The sequence below is a fragment of the Patiria miniata genome, unplaced genomic scaffold (assembly GCF_015706575.1).
Source record: "Patiria miniata isolate m_02_andy unplaced genomic scaffold, ASM1570657v1 HiC_scaffold_19, whole genome shotgun sequence".
Classification (NCBI taxonomy): domain Eukaryota; kingdom Metazoa; phylum Echinodermata; class Asteroidea; order Valvatida; family Asterinidae; genus Patiria; species Patiria miniata.
The window spans coordinates 13,551,188-13,572,622 of record NW_024037057.1 but is presented as its reverse complement, the minus strand read 5'-3'; the positions used below and the strand labels follow the sequence as shown (position 1 = coordinate 13,572,622).

At 40.9% G+C, this 21,435-nt stretch overlaps 2 protein-coding genes and 1 long non-coding RNA gene across 3 annotated transcripts; 2 read left to right on the top strand and 1 right to left on the bottom strand.

Annotated features, from left to right (window-relative positions):
* The first annotated feature begins 5,072 nt into the window (after positions 1-5,072).
* On the top strand, positions 5,073-9,249 carry LOC119725852. The gene is made up of 3 exons (XR_005270740.1): positions 5,073-5,979; positions 8,761-8,895; positions 9,235-9,249. It is a non-coding gene; the product is annotated as an uncharacterized LOC119725852 (long non-coding RNA).
* Positions 9,250-13,550: 4,301 nt separating this feature from the next.
* LOC119725453 lies at positions 13,551-17,011 on the top strand. Its single transcript, XM_038196860.1, has 4 exons — positions 13,551-13,559; positions 13,875-14,356; positions 14,503-14,576; positions 14,702-17,011. The coding sequence occupies exons 1-4, from the start codon at positions 13,551-13,553 to the stop codon at positions 15,439-15,441; spliced, it is 1,305 nt and encodes a 434-aa protein (XP_038052788.1). The 3' UTR covers positions 15,442-17,011.
* A 451-nt stretch (positions 17,012-17,462) lies between these two features.
* LOC119725851 lies at positions 17,463-18,881 on the bottom strand. The gene is made up of 2 exons (XM_038197443.1): positions 17,566-18,881; positions 17,463-17,532 (listed from the first exon to the last, which is right to left on the bottom strand). The coding sequence occupies exons 1-2, from the start codon at positions 18,651-18,653 to the stop codon at positions 17,526-17,528; spliced, it is 1,095 nt and encodes a 364-aa protein (XP_038053371.1). The 5' UTR covers positions 18,654-18,881; the 3' UTR covers positions 17,463-17,525.
* Between the last annotated feature and the right edge of the window lie 2,554 nt (positions 18,882-21,435).

Below are 21,435 nucleotides of genomic sequence, written 5' to 3'. Positions count from 1 at the left end.
GAGAAACCTATGCAATCAGTGTAGTTTGGGCCGAGATGCTCAGGGATGCTCAAAGAGAACCTCGAATACTTTAGTGAAAACAGGCAATTATTAAATTACTTTTTCGTCTTACGATTTTCGGACAAAAATAATTAGTGGAATGCAAATGATTCTAAAAGTATTCTCGAATTGCTTCAGAATGCAGGAGAAAGCATTATTTTCTCTGGGTCACCCCACCAAGAACAAGGTGTGCATTCAGAACGCCTTCACTCCACTCCCACAACTTCATAAATCAACCCCTCCCGTTTACCGAAAGCTACATCCGCCCTTTTATGGAATCCTACCCGGTTCATTAATGGTATTTAAAGGGTATTCATCAATGCGCAACACCGGTTAATAATCAGAAGTGGACAGTGAATTTGTGTATTTTAAAGGTGGATATCACTATTGGTAATGATTATGTTCTGAAGCGAGCCACATATTGTTTTTATCTTAAAATATTGTTTTTAAACTCGTTCACTTTTTTTCACTCACTGTTTTCTATATTCATGATTGGATTTGATCATTTTTTCTTCTTATCGTGTCCACACAGGCTAAACACGGTTCAGCCAAAGCTGAATGCATTGCTTAGCACTATCATTGTATATTGCCAAGTCTTCAGCTGTGGTTCATTTTAGAAAAAAACAAACCTTAATGGTTTAAACAAATCATAGTACTGTTTATCAGCATTATTCTGACACAGTTGTTGCAAAGAAACAGCAAACAATCTGTTTTAAGCTCGGTTGTCGTGTCCAGGCACGTGTGAAGAAGGAAGCAGGACAGTCCAACTCGTCAACATATATCCGTATCTATTTCTCGAAATCTGTTAACCAAAGAATGCTAAGAAAAGGTCTGATATTATTGGTAAGAACTCTGAGTTAGAAAAAAAAAAACAAGTCCCATTACCGTTGTCTCGTAAGCAGATAGCTGTAGCTGCCTTGCATTAACACAACACTCGTCGGCCAAGTTCTAGTGCTGAATATCCCATTCATGCATCAATGAAGAAAACTAAAACGACCGACTCTGAGACTTTCCAAAGCGAAATGTTAACAATGGAATAACAGCAGCCACTATTAACAGGAACTATTTTTCTGTCGTTCAACTTCCTCAATCGTTGCTTATTGCCATCACAAAGTCAGTTAGCCTACACGTTAATTTGTTTTGTTTTGTCATATAAATATAGTGTTGGGGGAACCCATAGCCTACAACAATATAACACATAAGACAAAAGAAACCTTCCAGATGCAGAAAGTACAAATAGAACTGCAATGTAGGCCCTACTTTGTATTTTGGGTACATTTCAGTAATTCCCTTTCAATGCATACAAACGAAGCAACTGTGATAGGCCTACATTGATTCGGAGCTTTGGAAAATTATCGCCCTGAAAATCAACATACATCCGTTATACTAGTGCGCATTAGTTTCGGTTAGAACAGCACCCCCATCGACAGATGGTACCACCCCGCCCCCCCCCCCCCCCCCAATTTGGTTTTATGGAGGCCAAGTGTACTGAGAAAAAAATGTGTCTGTATACACATTTCAGCCTGGATGCCTATGTGCAAGTGCCCTTTTCAAGACATTGTTATCCCCCCTAATATACATGTAAATGCCCTTGCTATGCTACTGTTGTCTCTTTCAGGGGTTAAACTTTCAAGGCAGCACCTCAAGCTAAGCATCTTTCCGAATTCTTTCCATATGCTATTGTGCCTGAATGTTTCCAATTTGAAATATTAGGTCTTTATTCATCATTACTACAACATGACTAGTCAGGTTATAATCCGCAGAATAGCCAGAAAAGGCCATTTTGGGGTTAATTTTGAATTTCAAGGGGTGGGGGGTTATTTAAGAGATACAACGTTTAGTTTTGGGGTCAAAAAGTCTTGTATCGATGGTGTTAGCCATTTCCCAGATAGACGTCTTCAAATTTTGACATTGGATTTTACCACCCCCTGCTAACCTATGCAAATCATTTTGGATCCAGAAGAACGCCTTGGTCCAATCGTCCATGTGAGGGTTTGGGGGTGGTGCTCATTATATGCTGCTGAATTGCCTAAGCTGACCTTAAAAGTCGTTGTCTTATCGGTCGATCGTTGCGTGGAAACTTGCATAGCGGCGAAAGTTAAAACGTGTGACATGTGCTGTGCATAATACATACACACACGATGTGTGTCTCACATTATTCTTACCCACACAACATCAATGCACAAAAAAATGTGGTTTCTGACACGTCCGCAAAAGGCGAATAGCTGCAAAAAAATTGATGACGTCGGGATTTACCAAGGTGTGATTGGACACGTACTCGCACAAACTAAAGTAAAACATAACCATTGATCGAATCGGACATTATTACCAGTATACACATGTAATTGTTGTAGGTGTTAGAGCGGAGGGGGGGGGGGTGCATTATTTTGAATGAATTTCTATGAATTTCTATTTCTTATTAAACGTACTTGTTTGTATTCCCATTCACAAATATCTTTGAGTCAAAAAGTCGAACTAGTCGAGATGATAAATTGCCAACTATTTTTTTCAACAAAGTTTAGTTCATGTTCTTTAAACACCCCTCTAGCTATAGTTTGGTATGTGCCGCTCGCAGGAGTAGTAAACAATCTCCTTATACGGAGATTGGCGCGCGCGTGTCGCGTACTTCGTGATATGGCGCAGAACGCGAAGTGCCGGTGTGTGCTGATTGGATACGCAATGAAGTTGGATGATCTTGATGCGCACACAACGTCGTAAATTCAAACACGGGTCTACTGCGATTGATTCCCGCCTGTCAGAAACACGTCGTAGAAGTTGAAATGTTCCTATATGGCTCGAGACTGTTCCGGTCGTCCTAATAATTATCGTCGCACTTGCACTCAGCCGGTCGATACAAAATCGGCGACTAAAATGTTCCCGACTGTCCTTCGACAGTCAGGCGCAGCTTGATCCTGAAAAGTCAGGCACCGACCACCGAGTGATCTGTGTCGTCGCAAGGTACGGTCGATCTGAGGGCCACTTGCAGGCGTCATCGGCGATGCGTTCGAATGGCGATGGTCTCCCGCATCGTTCTCCTAGTTCCGGATTTTTCCTAGTTCCGGATCGCTTCAAATAAAAAACCTACTACCTGTACCTCTTTTGGATTAGTCTCCAATAATTTTTATTTTTCTGACGAAGTGCATTTTGAAAAGGAAAATGTGTAAGCTTCTTGACGTACAAAGATCTTTTCGATAATCTTATTGTGTAGGTAAACTTTTTAGCCAATGTCACTTGAATTCGTGGAGTAGTTGAGCCAAAAGCAGCCTGAATGATGCTTGCTATCCGGAACTAGGAAAACGACTGTACTTTCTTGCCGGGGAGTACTTGTGCGCGGAGCCCATAGCAAGGTTTTACTACTATTATTAGTCTGAATCGGCGAGTATACTCCTTGACATTTTTAATTAAACCAAGTTCCGGAACTTAGGCCATCCTTGGGAACGTTCGGCCAAGCCTTGGAATTGTGGTGACTGAATCATAGAGTAATAGTTGTCGGTTTTTGTTTTAAACATAACTCTATATTGATTGAAATGCACACGGAAGTATGGACTGCGCCTGCGCATAATGTGATTGCACTAACTAGGGAATTTTTCTACGGTCATCTTGGGATTTTTTTAATTTCATAAAATCACTTCAAAAGGTTGGAGTAACAATTCAGTAACTGATAAAACAAACGGTCTTTCAAAACTATTATAATGTAAAACACTGGACACAATAAATTCCTTCTCTATCTTCTTTTTTTATTGACGACTGAACAGCTTGATATATGAATACATCACATATAAATACATAATCATAAAACTTACTGTGCAGACTAATCAACAGAACATGTACATATGCAAATTGTACATTCACTGAATAACTGTAACACAATTTCTTATCGCAATTTCAGTTTGATAATTATATTCTACAACAGTTTCTATCATTGCTATAACAGTACACTTATCCGAACATTTCAGAAAATACGATCAGTTTACATACATGTAGTAATTTTGCCCTAACTATGGCAGTCGCCCCAACTATATAGGGCCCAGTTGGGACAATTCCAACATTATTGGAATTAGTTGGGGCAATCCTTACTTTAGTTGGGATCATCCCAACTATAGTTGGGACAATGCTATAGTTGGGGCGAAATACACACACCAACTCTATCAATATATGTAGCATTTCATGCTCTTAACGTGATTTCAGTACTTATCCAAAGTTTTGTAATATTCATAATAAGCCAACAAATAGTACTGATTTATTAAAGTAACTAAACCTTGTTTAAAATACATGTTTAAACAAATTTGTAATGTTTAAACAAAAATACATTGTACAAGTGTACATACAAGTACATGTGTAAACTGAACGTGTACTTAAGTTAAATCCAATTTAGACAATCAAGCTGTTAAAAACTATCCAACTTTTTTGGAAACTTTTTGAAATGAGTTGTACATCATCATCTAAATATAACATAATTTGAATGCTTCTAATTTATACATGAAAAAATATATGTTTCATTCGTGGGCAATATAATTTTGAAAATGTATACCCCGTACATAAATATAAAGATACCCATTCATATTTTATTGTTGGTATCGATGGTACATGTATGTGAGTTTTTGAATAATAAAACAAATTAAAGGATTCCCTTCAGAAAAAAAATATAACATTGTGAACACTTTTATTATACATTACCACAAATACGTTTGATGTCTTGAAAAGAAAAAAAAGATACAATTCTATAAACTTGAGTAAAACAAAAAGGGCCACACCACATAAATGTATTTACGAGTTACGACTATTCTTAATCCATAGGCTTTTAATTTTTTTTTAGGAAGCTCTTAAATCCACGGAAATGCATCTCATAAAAGAAACTGAACTTTCTAAATACATTTTTTTCTCAAAATACAAAACATGTTAATGAATTTTGATGAATTCTGGTAAGTTAAGATACTACAAACTAGCCATTAAAAAAGGAACAAATAATAAATGAATACACACTGACTTTTACACAGCTTACAAATATATGTACATGTATGTTTGCAACATTTACAAAAAAACAACAACACATTTTCTTCTTATTTTCAATGCAAAACCTGTGCATGTATTTTCTTGAGTTGCAATAAAAACTAGCCCATATAAAAACACGGGGGAATGTAAACACTGACATTTTGCATAGCGAACACATGTTTGCGACACCTATTAATATTTTATTAAAAAATCCAAAAACAAAAACAAAAACAAAAAACCCGGTAAATTCTGGTGAGCTTAGATGAAACTGGCCTTTTCTTTTCATGATAAAAATACACAGACTGACAATAATTGCATAGCGCATGAAAAATTATATAAACAAAATCATTAACTTCCAAAAACGATTGCATCAGCACATCAAGCATAGTATTAGAAGGTGTGACATTGCATTTTAAATTTTACATGTAGATTTGTAATGCAAATCTTAATTTAAAGTGTAGGGGGCCTACTGAGTTTAACCGTTTTATTGAGTCTTATAGGGTGCATTCGAGTAGCGTCCCCGTGTATACAAGGGGATCATTCTCGTGGAAGTCATAATTAAGGTCAAAGGCTGTTAATTGGCAGGAATTTAAAATGTACACACATCAGGCATACCTGTCGTATGCTTCACTGGTAAAATTAGTTTTATCATTGCAGCCAGATCGATAATTGCTGGAAATGGAGGATATGCTCTGAATCATAAACACAAAGGTGTCCATCCAATTGAACACCGTCAATAATTGGGAATTTTGTGTCATCAATCTCTCCATTATATGCAGTTAGTAATCAAATTTTGGCCATCTTCAATCTAATTAGCCACGGACCCATCTGGTTACATTGTTACATCCGGGCAGCTACCACAGACCCGCGATCGCAAGCTGGGACATTGATGGTTGACACCGCGGGGCAGACACAGGGATCACATGACGGCTAATAGCACGCTCTCATGTAAGTTACTTGTAAGCTACTCAAACGCACCCATGGAATCTTTAACACTTCACCCACATGTTTGACCTTTGACCTGTAATCATCTTTTACTAATTCTCCCATTTTGTAGTCAGTTAACACCTGGGGCCCATTTCATGAACTGCCAAGAACATTATTATCTCTGTGTAAAGTTTAATCGCCTTGAGTTCATGTACATTGTACTTTTGATTATCCCGTATAATTCATGAGCAAAATCATACAGTCAGTGCCTTATTTGTAAAGAGAAAAAGGAGAAGAGATGCGAAGAAACTAAGTTTAGAACATCGCTATTTGACAGACACAAGTGTCCGGTTTTCATGCTCATCATGACGCATACTTTTGCCTTATAACAACGATCGAGTCCTCTGACACTATCAGAGAAGCCCTCGAACTGTACAAGTCTCTGTTAACTGAAGAGGCATTTGATGGGAGAGGGACAAAGTGTCCACGGGTGTGGATGGATGACAGTGATGCCAAACGGATTGCCTTAGAGGCTGCTTTTTTCCATAATCGCAATTGCTTGTGTGTGCTTTTCACATCTTGCAACAGAGAAGACAGGCAACAGTTGTTTTCATTTTTGAAAGCAATGTCATTTGCTTCTACCATAACAGATTTGGAAAATAATGGCATGATGAAGCCATGAAGGATGAAAAAGTGGCAACGTATCCCAATTTCTGTAAACTTCTGGAAGACATATACATGTCAATGTAAAGGCGACAAGTTTTCGCCATTTGCTTGAGATCACATCTACCCATCAGGGGTTACAACACAAATGACTGCGAGGCAGCAATTGCAAGTGCTGACGGATAAGGTTTTCGCAAGGACAAAAGCCTTCAATGTTCTTCAACTTATCAATTTCATTGTAACAAGACAGAATGGATATTATCACCGTAAAGTAGTGGACATTGCAAACAATGGTCTCGATGTTGTTAAAATGTCCAGATTTATGCCATGGGACGTTAAAATACCACATGACTCTGTACAACATTTGTCAATGTGAAACATTGTTTACCCCTATCATTATCGTAAACAAACATTCGACAAAAAGCCTGAAAGGCACCCCATCTGAATGTTGTAACACTGGTGCCCTAGCACTGTATGTAAAGAAGTATGTAAAGAAAGACCACAAATAGTACAAATTCTCATGACTGATGGAACCAACTTGACAATGGAGGTTCACCGGCATACTGCTACATGGACAGGTCCATGAAAAACATTTTATATTGGGTTGGAGCAAATAGAAACCTGTCACTGAATTGCTTGATTTGAGAATGACAATATCATGGGGCTTTGCTCTAACAAAAAAGAGCCTCAAAGCATCAACGCAAGAAATGAGAAGACAATATTCTGAGCTTGATGCAACCGATCAGTGAGCTTTTACGTATTATTAGGAGAGGATCTAGTGTACATGTAGATAGGTCCGTGACAAGACTTCAGGGACAACCTGCAGTGATGGCCCACTTGGATAAACTCTTGGAGGAGACATCCAACAGAGAAGAAAACTTATAAAGGACCCTGACAACATGGCCATATCAAAACTCGTAGAGAAGCTATGAACATATGTAACCGGTGAAATATTTCAAGCATATTTCAATCATATCTTTTGGGCACCTTTGCTTTTCCTACATGTCCTATTTCTACTGAAAGTCTTTTTAATATGTTAGGCCTATATCCCAAAAGTCGGTACGTAGGATTGCTTTTACTCAAGTTTCGGATTGTTTTCATGTTCACACATTTTCTTAGTATTGAAATTATTGTTATCTTCATTGTTTATACATGTCATTTTTTTTCATTTAAATACCACTGTGAGAAAATCTGTCCTTTGGCCCTGATTGGGTCAGCCACGCATTCCAAGTTTCTGGAAAAGTAATCAACTCCAGGCAGGAGGCCTGACTACATGTACCTCATTATTATTCATTAGATAGACTCTAGCTTTTCGACACTAGTTACTTTGTTTTATCACCCCATATTAGCTTTGTTTATTCATAATCCCTGTGTGGTTTGCCCAGGAATGTGAGGCACTGGCCAACATCCTGTGGTTAAGATTAGCTTTGTTCAGTCTTGTGTTAGCCACCGACAAGAGAACACACATGCAGTAAAAGTCTTGTGATGTAAAGAAAGTTACAGCACTGGCGGCACCTTGCTGCCATGCAGCCATTGAGAAATAAAAAAAAAGTATTATTTCATCTAAACTTGAAGAGCCTGTTGTCCCCGGTTACACATATTAAGACTTAACCCGATCGATGGCCAATACAAATGTCAAAATCAGTAATAAAGATACATATTCAGTCTAGAGAATGTCACAAGCACATAGATAGATGCCAATTCATCAACCTTTTCAAACACACTGGACAATGATGAAACTGTCAGAGGGCGTCTGAAGATACACTTATTCAAATCATGCGGAAAACAATTGACTAGGCATGCGGGACAAAGTCCGAGAAAAAAAATAGAAAAGTAGACGAAGAAGTGAAGAAATGTCGGATTCCACATCTGATTGAAAGCTTACACCTGATAAACCAACTTGTTTGAAAGTTAGAAAGGAAGGAAAGTCATGGTGTGATCATGCAGCTTGTAAGAGAAACATCAGCAGGATGAAAAAGCTCGCCCATGATTCCACATCGGTAGTTCAACGTCCAGATCGTACATGTATTGCCTAAAAGATTACAAGGTCACACAACGTCATGAGCCGATGTCGATTCCCACAAACAGTTGTATCAATTCTCCAACCCTGCATTCTCAAGAATTGTTTTGCATTCGCAGACAAACTTACCAGTTACCACGACTCACGAAGCATGATTGCCTGTGATAACTGTGACATGTGGTACCACTACACTTGCATTAACCTAGAACCGCAAACAAGACGCAAGTCATACATGGATAAAGGTACCTTTGCAGGTAGGTGCAGACTAAATAGTTGTAATGGTGGAGAAAGGGTGTTCACCAGTAACACAAGCTTGGATATTTCTTTCAATTCAAAAGATGAAGATATGCATGATGAACACATTAGTATCCCGATGCCGTAAATCAAAGGTGTCACAATGGATCGAATCATGTTCTAATTTCTTCAGCAAGAATATTTCATCACTTTGTGGCAGGGCCAACTTTTCCTTGTGTATTTCCATAGTGTATTATAATAGGAGTAGCTCCCCTTAGAAAAGAAAATCATTTTAGTTGAAGTTTGGATGCCCCCCCCCCCATTTCCTGGTAGTGTGACCCCCTGTTTGTTTATTTTAGCCCACAAGCCCCCCCCCCCCCCATATAAAAGCTGCCACAGTGTCATGCCAGAGTCATTATTACCCAGCAGACCAGCAGTGAGACAACTTAACATCATATAGTCATATATTTCCTCCTACCTGGAGAGTGTCTTCCTAGTTGTTTCTTTTGTCTGCTAGTCCAGTCATTGGTGAGTTTTCATTACTTTTCTTATTATTGTATAATTCCAGTTTTATATTTGCCATTATGATAGTCATATAATTCAGTTCAGCATCATTTTAGCTCCTTTTAAATTTTTTTTTGCTATACATGAAATCGTTTGAGTCTCCGCTCTTTTCTTATAGAAGCCGTTTTAACTAGCCATTTTGTTTAGAAACTTTTGATTACTGTTATAAGTTTTTATTCCAACTTGATTATTCTTTTGGCTCATTTCTAAACATTGGAAGTGTTCTCTTCTTTGAAAGTAATAAAGTTGTGTGATTCTAATAAGTTTTGTAATATAAGTTTGTCCAAGTTTTAATTGCTTGAGTCTAGGATTACCTGCATTTAGGTTTCATGTGTATGTTATCCACAGAGTTTAAGTTCCTTTTTCTTGCATTTTGAGTGGATTTTCATATTTTTCTAGATTTTTTTTAGTTGCTCTTTTTGACTACATGTACATGTACTTGTACATGTACATAGACCTGTATCCATTTATTTAGCCTAGACCATGCCTTAATCCTTTGTTCCCAAGTTTTAATTGCTTGAGTCTAGGATTACCTGCATTTAAGTTTCATTGCTTATCATTGTTACATTGCTTATCATCATATTTATTTTCTTTAACCTCTTACAAACCATACCCCTTACAACGTGGGATTGCCAGCTACAGCCATGGAAGGAGGAAACGCGGTAGACAACGGTGAAGCTGCACAGGCACCTGCAGCTCACCACATAAGCTTTGTGCCCATTGACCTGAAGGTCAGTATGTTTTCGGGCACGAAGCAGAGCGTCAATGACCCGACAGTCGAAGAGTGGATCACTGACATGAGGGCGCTCCTACAGACCTGGAACACTCCACCGCACCAGCAGTCCCAAGTACTCATCTAGTACTTGGGAGGGGAGGCCAAGCGTGAGGTACTGGTCATGCCAGAGGAGGAGCGGCAGCAGGCAAATGACATCTTCGCCCGACTACTTGAGACATATGGAGACAAGGTGCCAGCTGCCACGCTTCTGCAGATGTTCCACAGCAGGAGGCAGAAGTCCAAATTTCAGCGAAGAATCTTGCGTTCTCATTCCGTGGTTGCTAAAATTAAGCCTGGTCTGTTCAAGCCTGTTTAACATGTGGAAATACTATGGGTCACATATAGTCTGGGGATGAAAAAGCCTGATGGCTTATTCCTAATGGAGCATTATGTAGGAAAGTGTCCCCTACAAGATTTGGGTCACAATCTACAATGTACCTGTATCTTATCACTCACTAATTGCCACTGTTGGCAAATGCATATGGCCGGCCATCATTCAAGCATTTCATTTTACATTGATTATAAGATCACAGTAAAAAAAATAGACCATTTGTTAATGCTAATGAAAAGTGAATACATGTGACTGTGACAAAAAAACTGTTTTGTTCACTGACATATGAACAGAGACTTCCAGTCAAAAGCTGTCGTGGGAAGTTTATTTAGAAGTTTAATGTTTCAATTAAACTTAACATGGACTATACATGTACTTTTGTTTAACACCTTAAAGGGTGTAACTTCAAACAGGGCATCCCTCGCCCTTTTTTGAAGTTTATTCAAGATGCAGTCAACTGGAAGGACAGGCAGGATGTTTGGAGGGGATCAGGAAGTGCTTGAAGAGGTTGCAGTCCTGGAGAACGACTGCAGCACAGTGATATTTCTCACAACCTACTCCCCTGCTGCTGTCAAGAGAACGAATGGTTTCTCATCTGTGAAACTCGTTATGTTTGACATGGAGGTAAGTGGTTGTGTGATTATCATGTAGCTGATAGTGAGGCAAGGCTACAATCAAAACGAAAGAAAAGAAATACCGTATGGTACAGTACACCTAGAGTGAATGTTGATTTCTTAGAGAAATCTGAATAATGTTGTAGAATTATTTCTTCCAAGTTACATAAATACATATGACAATGATTAACACTATATCACAGAATAATGTGCATATTCCCCCAACCAAGCCGGCTCTGTACGTATTTTGTGCAAGGCGGACATTATTACTATCAAGACAAATTTGGGTGTTAGGGGGAAGGGGTTTTGCCTTATTTTACAGGAATTTCTGTGAAAAACAATTTTTGGGACAGAGCTGGCCCCCCCCCCCTTCTGGATCCGTGCCTGCGCACATATTGCATTCTTGCATGTTACACCATTACGAATATATATTTTAATCCCGCTTAATAGCTCGAATGGTTGAACCATGGTTGAACATATTGAAGGTCCTGAGATTGTACGGAGGCTAAGTTTGGTTGGTTGTTTGTTTGTTCTATTATAAGTTTCAGTTTGTTTTCAATCAAATCCTACAGGTACATCAGACAAGAGGTATTGCAATGGTGGTTTTGAGAGATCTCAATTATGAACTTATTGCATCTTAAGGAACATAGAACATTTATTTGTATATACATGTATACTTTACTGATACAGATGCTGTGACTGGTGAGATGAATATATTCCTAAAGGCGCACTTCCGTAACGACGAGGCAGAATTACTTGCAGAGGAGTGCGATATGCTCCTCAAAGAAGACCCAATACAACATGTGTTGGCAAAAGAAACAAAGGAGGGAGATTGGGTTGTAGACCTAACAAAAAATGGTAGGTATTCAATCAGTATTTGGCAGGCTGCACAAAGCAAACTCAAATTGACTATTAAAAACTTTGACACAGTACACAAGCGTATTAAAAACGTTGGAGTGTATTGGTGGTCTCATTATGGCTCTATGTACTTTGTAAGAAAGTATATCAAGCCCTAATGTCTGAGCAACGTAATGCATTGATAATGTTTGCCATTCCGATGTACAACAGGCCATTTGTGCATGGGGAATTGAATATCTGTGTACTGATATATTTCATCGCATGTTCTCGATCAACATTATATTATACAGACTTTACATTGAAGATTGTGTTGCTGTTTCACGTGATTCGGGGCAAGCATGCTCTTAGCAATCCCTAGCTTGGTATACATTTGTGACTTTCTTCTTCACTGTAAATGATCGTTATTGCTAAACACCTGTTATGTAACTAAGCAGATACAGCAACAGTATTTGGATCCGCCGCTCGGTCAAATGTTAAAAAGTCATGAGGCATTGACAAAAGGCCATTGCAGCCACAACACATGCACCCCACAGGCCTAAAAAAGTTTCTGAGTGCATTCACTGTCTTATTTTTTTCTTTTTAAGAAATAGTTTTGAAAAAAAAACCGGTTGTCTGTGTTCTTCAACCAATTTTTTTCTTGAAATATTTTCTCCAAACGTGTTTTTTTTATGAAAAATAAAACAATGAAAACAAATCACACTTTCATCTATTTTGAACCGCGTATGTAAACACACAAATGATACACCAACATATACAGTGGAAGCAAATGCTTCTTGATGAGGAAATGAATGCTTTGCAATTGCATTGATTATGTGAATTTTTGTCAGTTAGACTGACTTGGCAAATTCACATGTTGTTCTTGTCATAAGTAGGCGACTTTTAGCATCAATGTTACTGTAATATTCTTGAGTGTTCTCACTACCCTTAGAAATTGTTGTAAATCTTTTTAAAATTTTGTGTTGCCAATTATAGCAGCAGCTGCTCTAAAGGCTTGTGAAGGTGCAAGAAGTGCTGTGGTCGTGGCAAGTTCAGAGCATATTAAGAGAAGTATTCAAAAAGAAATTGCAAGCTATCTGCAGCTTGGCAGCTCTCAACTAGAAGAGAGAGACAGCCAGGATGAGGACTCCATGATGTCTCTGGATTCAGATGAGTGAAACGACGGTGTTAAGGCACACCTCTCATCTCAACAAGTAGCTCACCCATCAGCAAAATGTATGTATTTTCTAGAAACTCAATACACAATGGACAGATCTTGGGTTTGATGCAGGGTTGATACAGGCTTGACAATAAGGAACATTTCATAGCGCACAACTCTTAACCCAACCACGTGATGGTTATTGAAATTACATCTGTATTTTAGTGGTAATTACAGCATATTAATAAATTGTGTCAAATATGACTTCATGACAGCTGTGTTTGGACACACATACTTTATACAACTTTATACAAACTATTTGGATGCCTACAAAAAGACAACGAGCGCCAAAGAACTTATCCTGAAATTGGTTTCAAAGACTTTTTCTTATGAAGAACATGGCACAAGTGGGATGGACTGCGCGTAGCATTGACCAATCGATCGAGCTCGGCTCTTACCCACAGAGCTCCCACACACAGCCCTGACTAAACATTATAGTGAGCTGAGATGTAAATATTCCTGACTAAAGCAGTAGAGACTAATCTTAATTTGCACTGATATTGTTAATTGTGCCGACTTATTATTTTGATCAGACACAAACAAATTTTTTGTCTTTTGAACGGGCAAATAAAAGAAAAAAACAGTTATGAGTTGAACTGGTAATGTTTCTTTACGCATAAAGTTGTTTGAAATCTTTACCAGATTATCTTGTTTACAACAAGTTTATAAATATTTCATTAAAATTACGCTTATTTTTTTTATTTTATCAATTCACAGGCGATCGAACTGTAGCACGTTGGATGCAGCCACCGCACAAAAGCTACAGAAGTTCCACAAGGTACAAGGGGTTTATAGAAGCACGGGTCCCCGCAAAGGAGAACTCCATCCAGAAGGACAACCCAAACAGCCACTTCTACTCGGCACGGGTGAGGTATGCTTTGGAGTTGGCCTCCAAGTTCCACGAGTCATCCCTGGTCTACTCCGTGGACAACAAGAACAAAATTCTTCTTGGCGACCAGGTTGCGGCAGTGGACCGGCATCTCAAGATTCATCGGTTCTTCCCCTCTGGTGACTGCCCAAACCTCCCTGACCATGATTTCCCCACTCCAGGGTATTTCATAGTTCCATGTGGCTACCTTCAGATGCTTCCTCCGGCCCTTCCATCTACCCTGACGAAGGACGACCTTGGGCGGGACCAGTACGAGTAAGTCAACCTTAATTGTCATTTCATTAATTTAAGTCACTAAATTTGGCCCAAAGATTCCACGTACCAAGGGGGCCTATGATGTTGGATTAAAAAGAAAACCTGTCATAAAAAAAGGGTTTTTAATGCACATTTCTTGTCTGAAGATATAACATAATAATAACGCGAGTCAAGACAACACGTTGGTACTGTAAAGTCACGGTACTCATAAGCTCATACAGTAAAAATACCTGCAAGTATCTCTAAGAAAACACGGTTACATAAAAACAATGATTGGTGCTCAAAGTAACTGAGCAAAAATTACCACAATAATACATGTAGACGAAAGTATTGACTTTTAAACAGTGCGTATAGTCCACTTTCTATTGATTATATTCAAGGGAACATCGCCCGTGATAACAACGAAATATAGCAGTTCGGCATTGAACCCCGTGGAGCGGCTGTGGGCCCCGTGCACCCGGGCATTGACCTCCACGTCGATACCCGCAGCGCTCCCCGGGGAGCTGCCTCCCAAGCGGCAGTCCCTCAGCCAAGATGAACGAGAAAGGAAGGATGCAGAGGTGTTCAACAATGCCATGGAACGCGTCAAACACTATTGGAAGGGGCTCCACTACGCTGGGCATCCGGTCACCACCATCACAACGCCCAGCGGAACCCAAGATGCGCCCTTTAATGACTTTGATCGTGTTCACACTGCAGTGTCATCATCGGCGACTAGGCTGCGGGAGGATCGAGCAGTGAATGATGAATACAAGTTCGTCATGCGACACATGGATCGGCGCATTGGCATGGTGATTTTTGCTAAATGTGCCGATCCAGGGTGTCAGCACTGCTCGTCCAACCCCCCAGTTGCTGGTGATATGCTGCAGTGTGTGCGCGACTTTCCCACACCAGTTCCTTCATTGGACCACCCAGGTCATTTCTTTACATTCATAGAGGCCCTTCGACGTGGCAGAGACCCCCCATGTGAGCACATGCCGTTGTTCCAACAAAAGTCGTTAGGCCGCTGTAAAGAGACAGGGTGCAAGTATGTGTTTACTAGGAAAAAGGACATCGACGATCACAGGAGAAAGCTTCACAGATAAACAGTCATGATCAAGAAGTATGGATACAGCAAAATAGCAAAGTCATAGGTGATTTTTTTTCCAGACAGGATTTTTAATAGTACCTACATGTAATACTTTTTAAGCATGTTTCTGAAGATTACATTTGGACCGGATTATTTAATTTGGTCAGCAGATTATTTTATTAATGGTTTCTAATAAAGCACCTTTTCTACATATTGTCTTAGTGTCTGGCCAATTTCGCAGACCAATGCAAACAAAAAACACAGGGTCTGAATATCAATTCTACTACAGGTTGCAATCGAAAAGTACTGATGGCAAATCTTACATCTTATGTTAAAATCTAAATTTTTAGGGTGTTAGTTTATTTATTTAGTTTAACCTAACACAATAAAGCAAGACCAAGTTCCCGATTTTTTTTTTGGAATTTTTAAAATTGTTTTGCGAAATGTATAAGATCTCGATAAACTTACCGCCGGAATTTACTCCGGTACTTTGACGCCGGTAAATCTATTTGGTAATGGAACAGGAAAGTGCATTGGTGATAATTCTACCTTGAGAAGTTAAGTATGTGCAAAATTGTTTTTATTGTGTTTATCCGTGGAGCTATAAAAGCTGGGAATTGTTTCTGTTCTCGGAACCAATCGCCGAATTGCCGCAAGTATTCTTATAATCATGTTCATTTTGGAAACTGAGCTCGGTGTCTGATAATCTGAAAATGCTTTTCAGTCAACAGCTGTTCACAATTTATAAATGTACATTCGTAGAATTCCAATACAAAGTGAAGATCGTGCACAATATAAATTTTAACTCTAGAACTCACTGCCGGCACGCCGAGGCGGGCCGTGTGTATCCACGGTGTATGAAATGCGTTCGGCCGTGACGCCTATTGTTATGCGTGTTTTCCTCCAGCGCCGCACAGCGCCGGGCATCGGCGGGGCGAGGGAGGCCGTGAGCACGGCGCTCTCCGGCGCTAGTCGGCGCAGTGAAGCGGATCGCAGCGCGCCGAGTAAATTATTAAGGACGCTGGCCCTAAGATATTTATCTTATCTGGCTCTTTACTGATAATTTCTCTCACCCAAGAGAGACGTTACTAACTATCTCCCCCCCCCCCCCCCTGTTCTCCCTTCTCTTGCATTCTTTTTTGTGTGTTAAGCTTCAATCAAAGTTTATACACAAGACAAATTGCTGTTTCCTTTTAAAATGTCGGTAGTTTCTCGTGTACATTTTGATATAGCATTAAATTCTTGGTTTCCATCATTTATTAGGGGCCTGCATGACAGGAGGCCAAGGCGAGGGAGGACATAGCTTCATTCTTGAAGTATGCCCCACTAACAAGCCCGGAGGGACAAGATTCAGGGTAATATTAATTACACCAAATTACTGTGAACAGTATTTAAGTTGCTTGTTAAATAAACAAGTAAGCCTGGGCCTACAGAGTAAGAAAACACTCTTTTATATAAACGCAAAGTTATCGTAATGTCGACTTCACACTAATGGCTGAAGACAACATGTAATATCTATCCAAGATATACAAACTTGTACACTAGAAGTTGTTTGCAGATAGTGTACTCTTTACCAGACCTGCCTTTGAAGCATTAATCGCAGTACGCTTGCGGAACACAAAAATGAAATGTCAGTACATTTTGTTTACCTTCTCATGCACAATAATGATCCAAAAAGAAGTGACAGATAATCCAAAAATACATGTAAGTCAGTTGGTCATCATCGGTTGTCCACCAGCTGGAAAAAATATTTACATTGATTTTTTTCTATTTTTTTTATTTTTTGGGGCAGAATCTTGCCAACCCTGTTGACCCTACCAATGCTGTTGAGCCCGCCAACCCTGTCGACCCTGCAAACTCTGCAGATGACGAATAATGACACTGCATCTTTTGCTTGAAATTAAGTGCACCGTTCGTGCACTTCAAAATGCTGGCACAAGAGAGTTTTCATGGATTGTGCCAGTCATCGGCCAGCTCCATCTGGAGATGAACGCAGCCCGGATTTTCCTCAGACTGCACTGGAAAATTTTCCTGTCAAGACTGTAATATGTGTTGGGGTTCAAGACAGAAAAGAACAAGCAGTATTGTCCACGGCCTCCGTCACCACCTCCAGCCCCAGAACAATGGCCTCCATCACCACTTCCAGCCCCAGAACAACGGCCTCGAGTCCGTCACCACCTCCAGCCCTACCACAACAGCCTCCGTCACCACCTCCAACCCTACCACAACGGCCTCCGTCACCACCTCCAGCCCTACCACAACGGCCTCCGTCACCACCTCCAGCCCTACCACAACGGCCTCCGTCACCACCTCCAGCCCTACCACAATGGCCTCGGTCACCACCTCCAGCCCTACCACAAGAGCCTCCGTCACCACCTCCAACCCTACCACAACAGCCTCCGTCACCACCTCAAACCCTACCACAACGGCCTCCATCACCACCTCCAGCCCTACCACAACGGCCTCCGTCACCACCTCCAGCCCTACCACAACGGCCTCCGTCACCACCTCCAGCCCTACCACAACGGCCTCCGTCACCACCTCCAGCCCTACCACAACGGCCTCCGTCACCACCTCCAGCCCTACCACAACGGCCTCGGTCACCACCTCCAGCCCTACCACAACAGCCTCCGTCACCACCTCCAACCCTACCACAACAGCCTCCGTCACCACCTCCAACCCTACCACAACAGCCTCCGTCACCACCTCCAGCCCTACCACAACGGCCTCCGTCACCACCTCCAGCCCTACCACAACGGCCTCCGTCACCACCTCCAGCCCTACCACAACGGCCTCCATCACCACCTCCAGCCCTACCACAACGGCCTCCGTCACCACCTCCAACCCTACCACAACGGCCTCCATCACCACCTCCAGCCCTACCACAACGGCCTCCGTCACCACCTCCAGCCCTACCACAACGGCCTCCGTCACCACCTCCAGCCCTACCACAACGGCCTCCGTCACCACCTCCAACCCTACCACAACGGCCTCCATCACCACCTCCAGCCCTTCCACAACGGCCTCCGTCACCACCTCCAGCCCTACCACAACGGCCTCCATCACCACCTCCAGCCCTACCACAACGGCCTCCATCACCACCTCCAGCCCTACCACAACGGCGTCCGTCACCACCTCCAACCCTACCACAACGGCCTCCGTCACCACCTCCAGCCCTACCACAATGGCCTCCGTCACCACCTCCAGCCCTACCACAACGGCCTCCATCACCACCTCCAGCCCCAGAACAACAGCCTCAGTCACCACTTCCAGCCCCGGCACCGCAAGCTCTGGATTTCAGCCTTATGCAGGACTCTGATATGTTCATCCTACTCAACATTGGCGAAGAACTGTTAGAAGAGGGGCCAGAGCAGCAGCCTCACCCACCACCTTCTGGACTGGACCATCTCAGCTCCCGTGAGCTTCTGATTGCCGTCATTCAGAGGCTGGATAGGCAACAGAAGGACCTTGACACCATCAAGGAAATGCTCCGAGTTGAATCGCAGAGGTCCCAGTCCAATTGTGTGGAATTGGACAATGACACTGTGTTGATTTGTTAAGGGGAATTTACATTCAGTATTCCCAAGACAAACTATTTGGATGCCTACAAAAAGACAACGAGCGCCAAAGAACTTATCCTGAAATTGGTTTCAAAGACTTTTTCAGAAGAAGAGCTCGCCGTCCACAACTACCATGGGGGTGAAGTCCTTTGCAAGGGCGGGAAGGTTGTGTCCAAGGCGGCTTTGAAGCGTGACCCCAAATTTCAGGCCATCATGTCACAAGCCAGGAAGGTACATGTATACCCACAGTCTACCCCGTCTAAATCATTCATAAAATCAGTAAAAGATGCCATCAATGGCAAGTGTAGGAAAGTGGCAGGAAAGCTTGGGCTTTAAAGGGAAGATACAACATCTGCAAACATCGAAAAATAAAACTACCAAGTTTTTACGAAATACCTTACTAGGATGTTGGTAAACGACAATCTAAGCATCCTGTAAAATTATGGCACCTGGTGTGCAGTCATTTTCAAGAAAATTACATGTTTGTATAAACCTGACTATTGTTTTAAATACTGCTCCAAATTTACCAATTTTTTTAGTCCGAATTTTGTTTGCTATTGGTTGCATGATCATGAATGGGTGCAGGCCCACTAGATTGGTTTCCTTACCGTACAATTTTCCGGCATCTATAAATTCATCTTCAGTGGAGTCAGTGAGCCAGACTACTTGTACTTTTTCTTGGTTCTCCAGCATTTTCGAACACAAAAACTTCAAACATGCCAGCGTAACAATAATTTGATCTATTAAATTTGCTCCCACAATATTCCAGTAAGTGTAGGAAAGTAGCAGGAAATCGTGGGCTTTAATTCAATTTGCCTCCAAAATATTCCAGGAAATAATATATGTAATTTGTATGTACTGCTAAAATCATTTTTGTAATTTCATTTTCATTGTACATTATATATTCTACAATCGGGTCAAAATAAAGTGAACAATGGAGAAGGCTTATGTGTCTGATCGATTTCTGGTTTTTTTTATTTGCTTCCTTATAATTATTCTTTATGTAAGGTGGGTTTTTGTTTAACATAATACTATACTAAAAGGTTTATAAGGTCTGGAAGGGAAAAAACAAATGGGTTGGGATTCTTTGTTGCATTTTGCATACGGGGATTCAAGCAAAGAACAAAATGGACAATTGGATGTTATATTTTGAAAATAGTAATGATAATAGAAACAAATTTATAATAAGGCTAGCTTTGATTAGGTACGCATATGTTATTGTATGTCTGGCACCCATATCATTCTCGTACAAATAACATGCAGTAATGCACTAGTGTGGTTGCAGTGTTTTTACACAATACGTTTCGCCGTTGTACAAAACTCTGTTTCGCCTCTAGTACCCCAACCTTCAGGAAATGCTTTGCGAATTCCAAAAGGGTGCTAAAGGCTTTGAATCATTTCTCTTAATAAAGTCTGAACTTTCTTGGTACGAGTGTACTAGTCTGTGCCATTTTTATTTATTAAGTTATGATCAAAACATTTACGCTTTCAGATTTTAATTTACACGGTGGTATGAAAGGGCCCAAACGGTGATTATGATGTTTTGCACAATTGGTCGATGTGGAAAGTGCGAGTTGAGAATGCTAAGTTCTAAATTAAAGTTTTCGATAATAGGAGTCAGTATTCCTCTTGGTATCAGGATACTTTTTGTATTTTTAGGATACTTATTACCAGGGTTTCAAATTGACTGTTTTTTGTGGTTTCATATATACGGACCAAAACCACTGGACTCTCAACTACAAACGGAACTCGGTCCTTGTCCGTTGCATCGATCATATTGGGGGCATTTTTATGGAAGAACGGCGCGCCGCAGCGGCTCGCCCGACTATAATTTTTCATAACGCAGCGCGCTGCGGCCCGTCTTGTGCGTGGACCAAAACATCTCCGCTGACCTCGCTCATTAACATAACAATAGGACACGCACAATAGCAAAAGTTAAAGAGCTGATGTCTGGTCTGAGCGGCGCGCAGCGCCGAGGGTAGAGAGAAAATAAACGGGCCGGGAAATAAGCGCCGCACTGCGCCGCGGCAGCTCGTGTCGCGCCCAGTAAAATGTATTTGCCATCTGCCCTAAGGGAAGTGATCACCACAAAACCTGGCACTTGATCCAAATAGCATATATATGTCGCCCTCACAAAAGAATGAACCAACAGTGGATGGGTACTGGAAGTGGAGTGAAGAGGTCATCGATCCAAACTACCTGTACATGCAACAAATCACCTTCACATATTGTTAATGGAGTATATAATTCAGTTTGAACTTTTTCTACAATATGTTCTGAACAAAAGAAGATATTTCTGATGTGAAATTTGTTTTATTGTATACATGTATGTAGCTTTGCCAGAGAGACAATGTCAGAGATTGTCATACGACGTGTCGCGAGTTGAGAGATTGTCATACGACAAGACAGAAAGCGAGGGTCTGGATCCAGAGTGTACAATATTGAAGAGA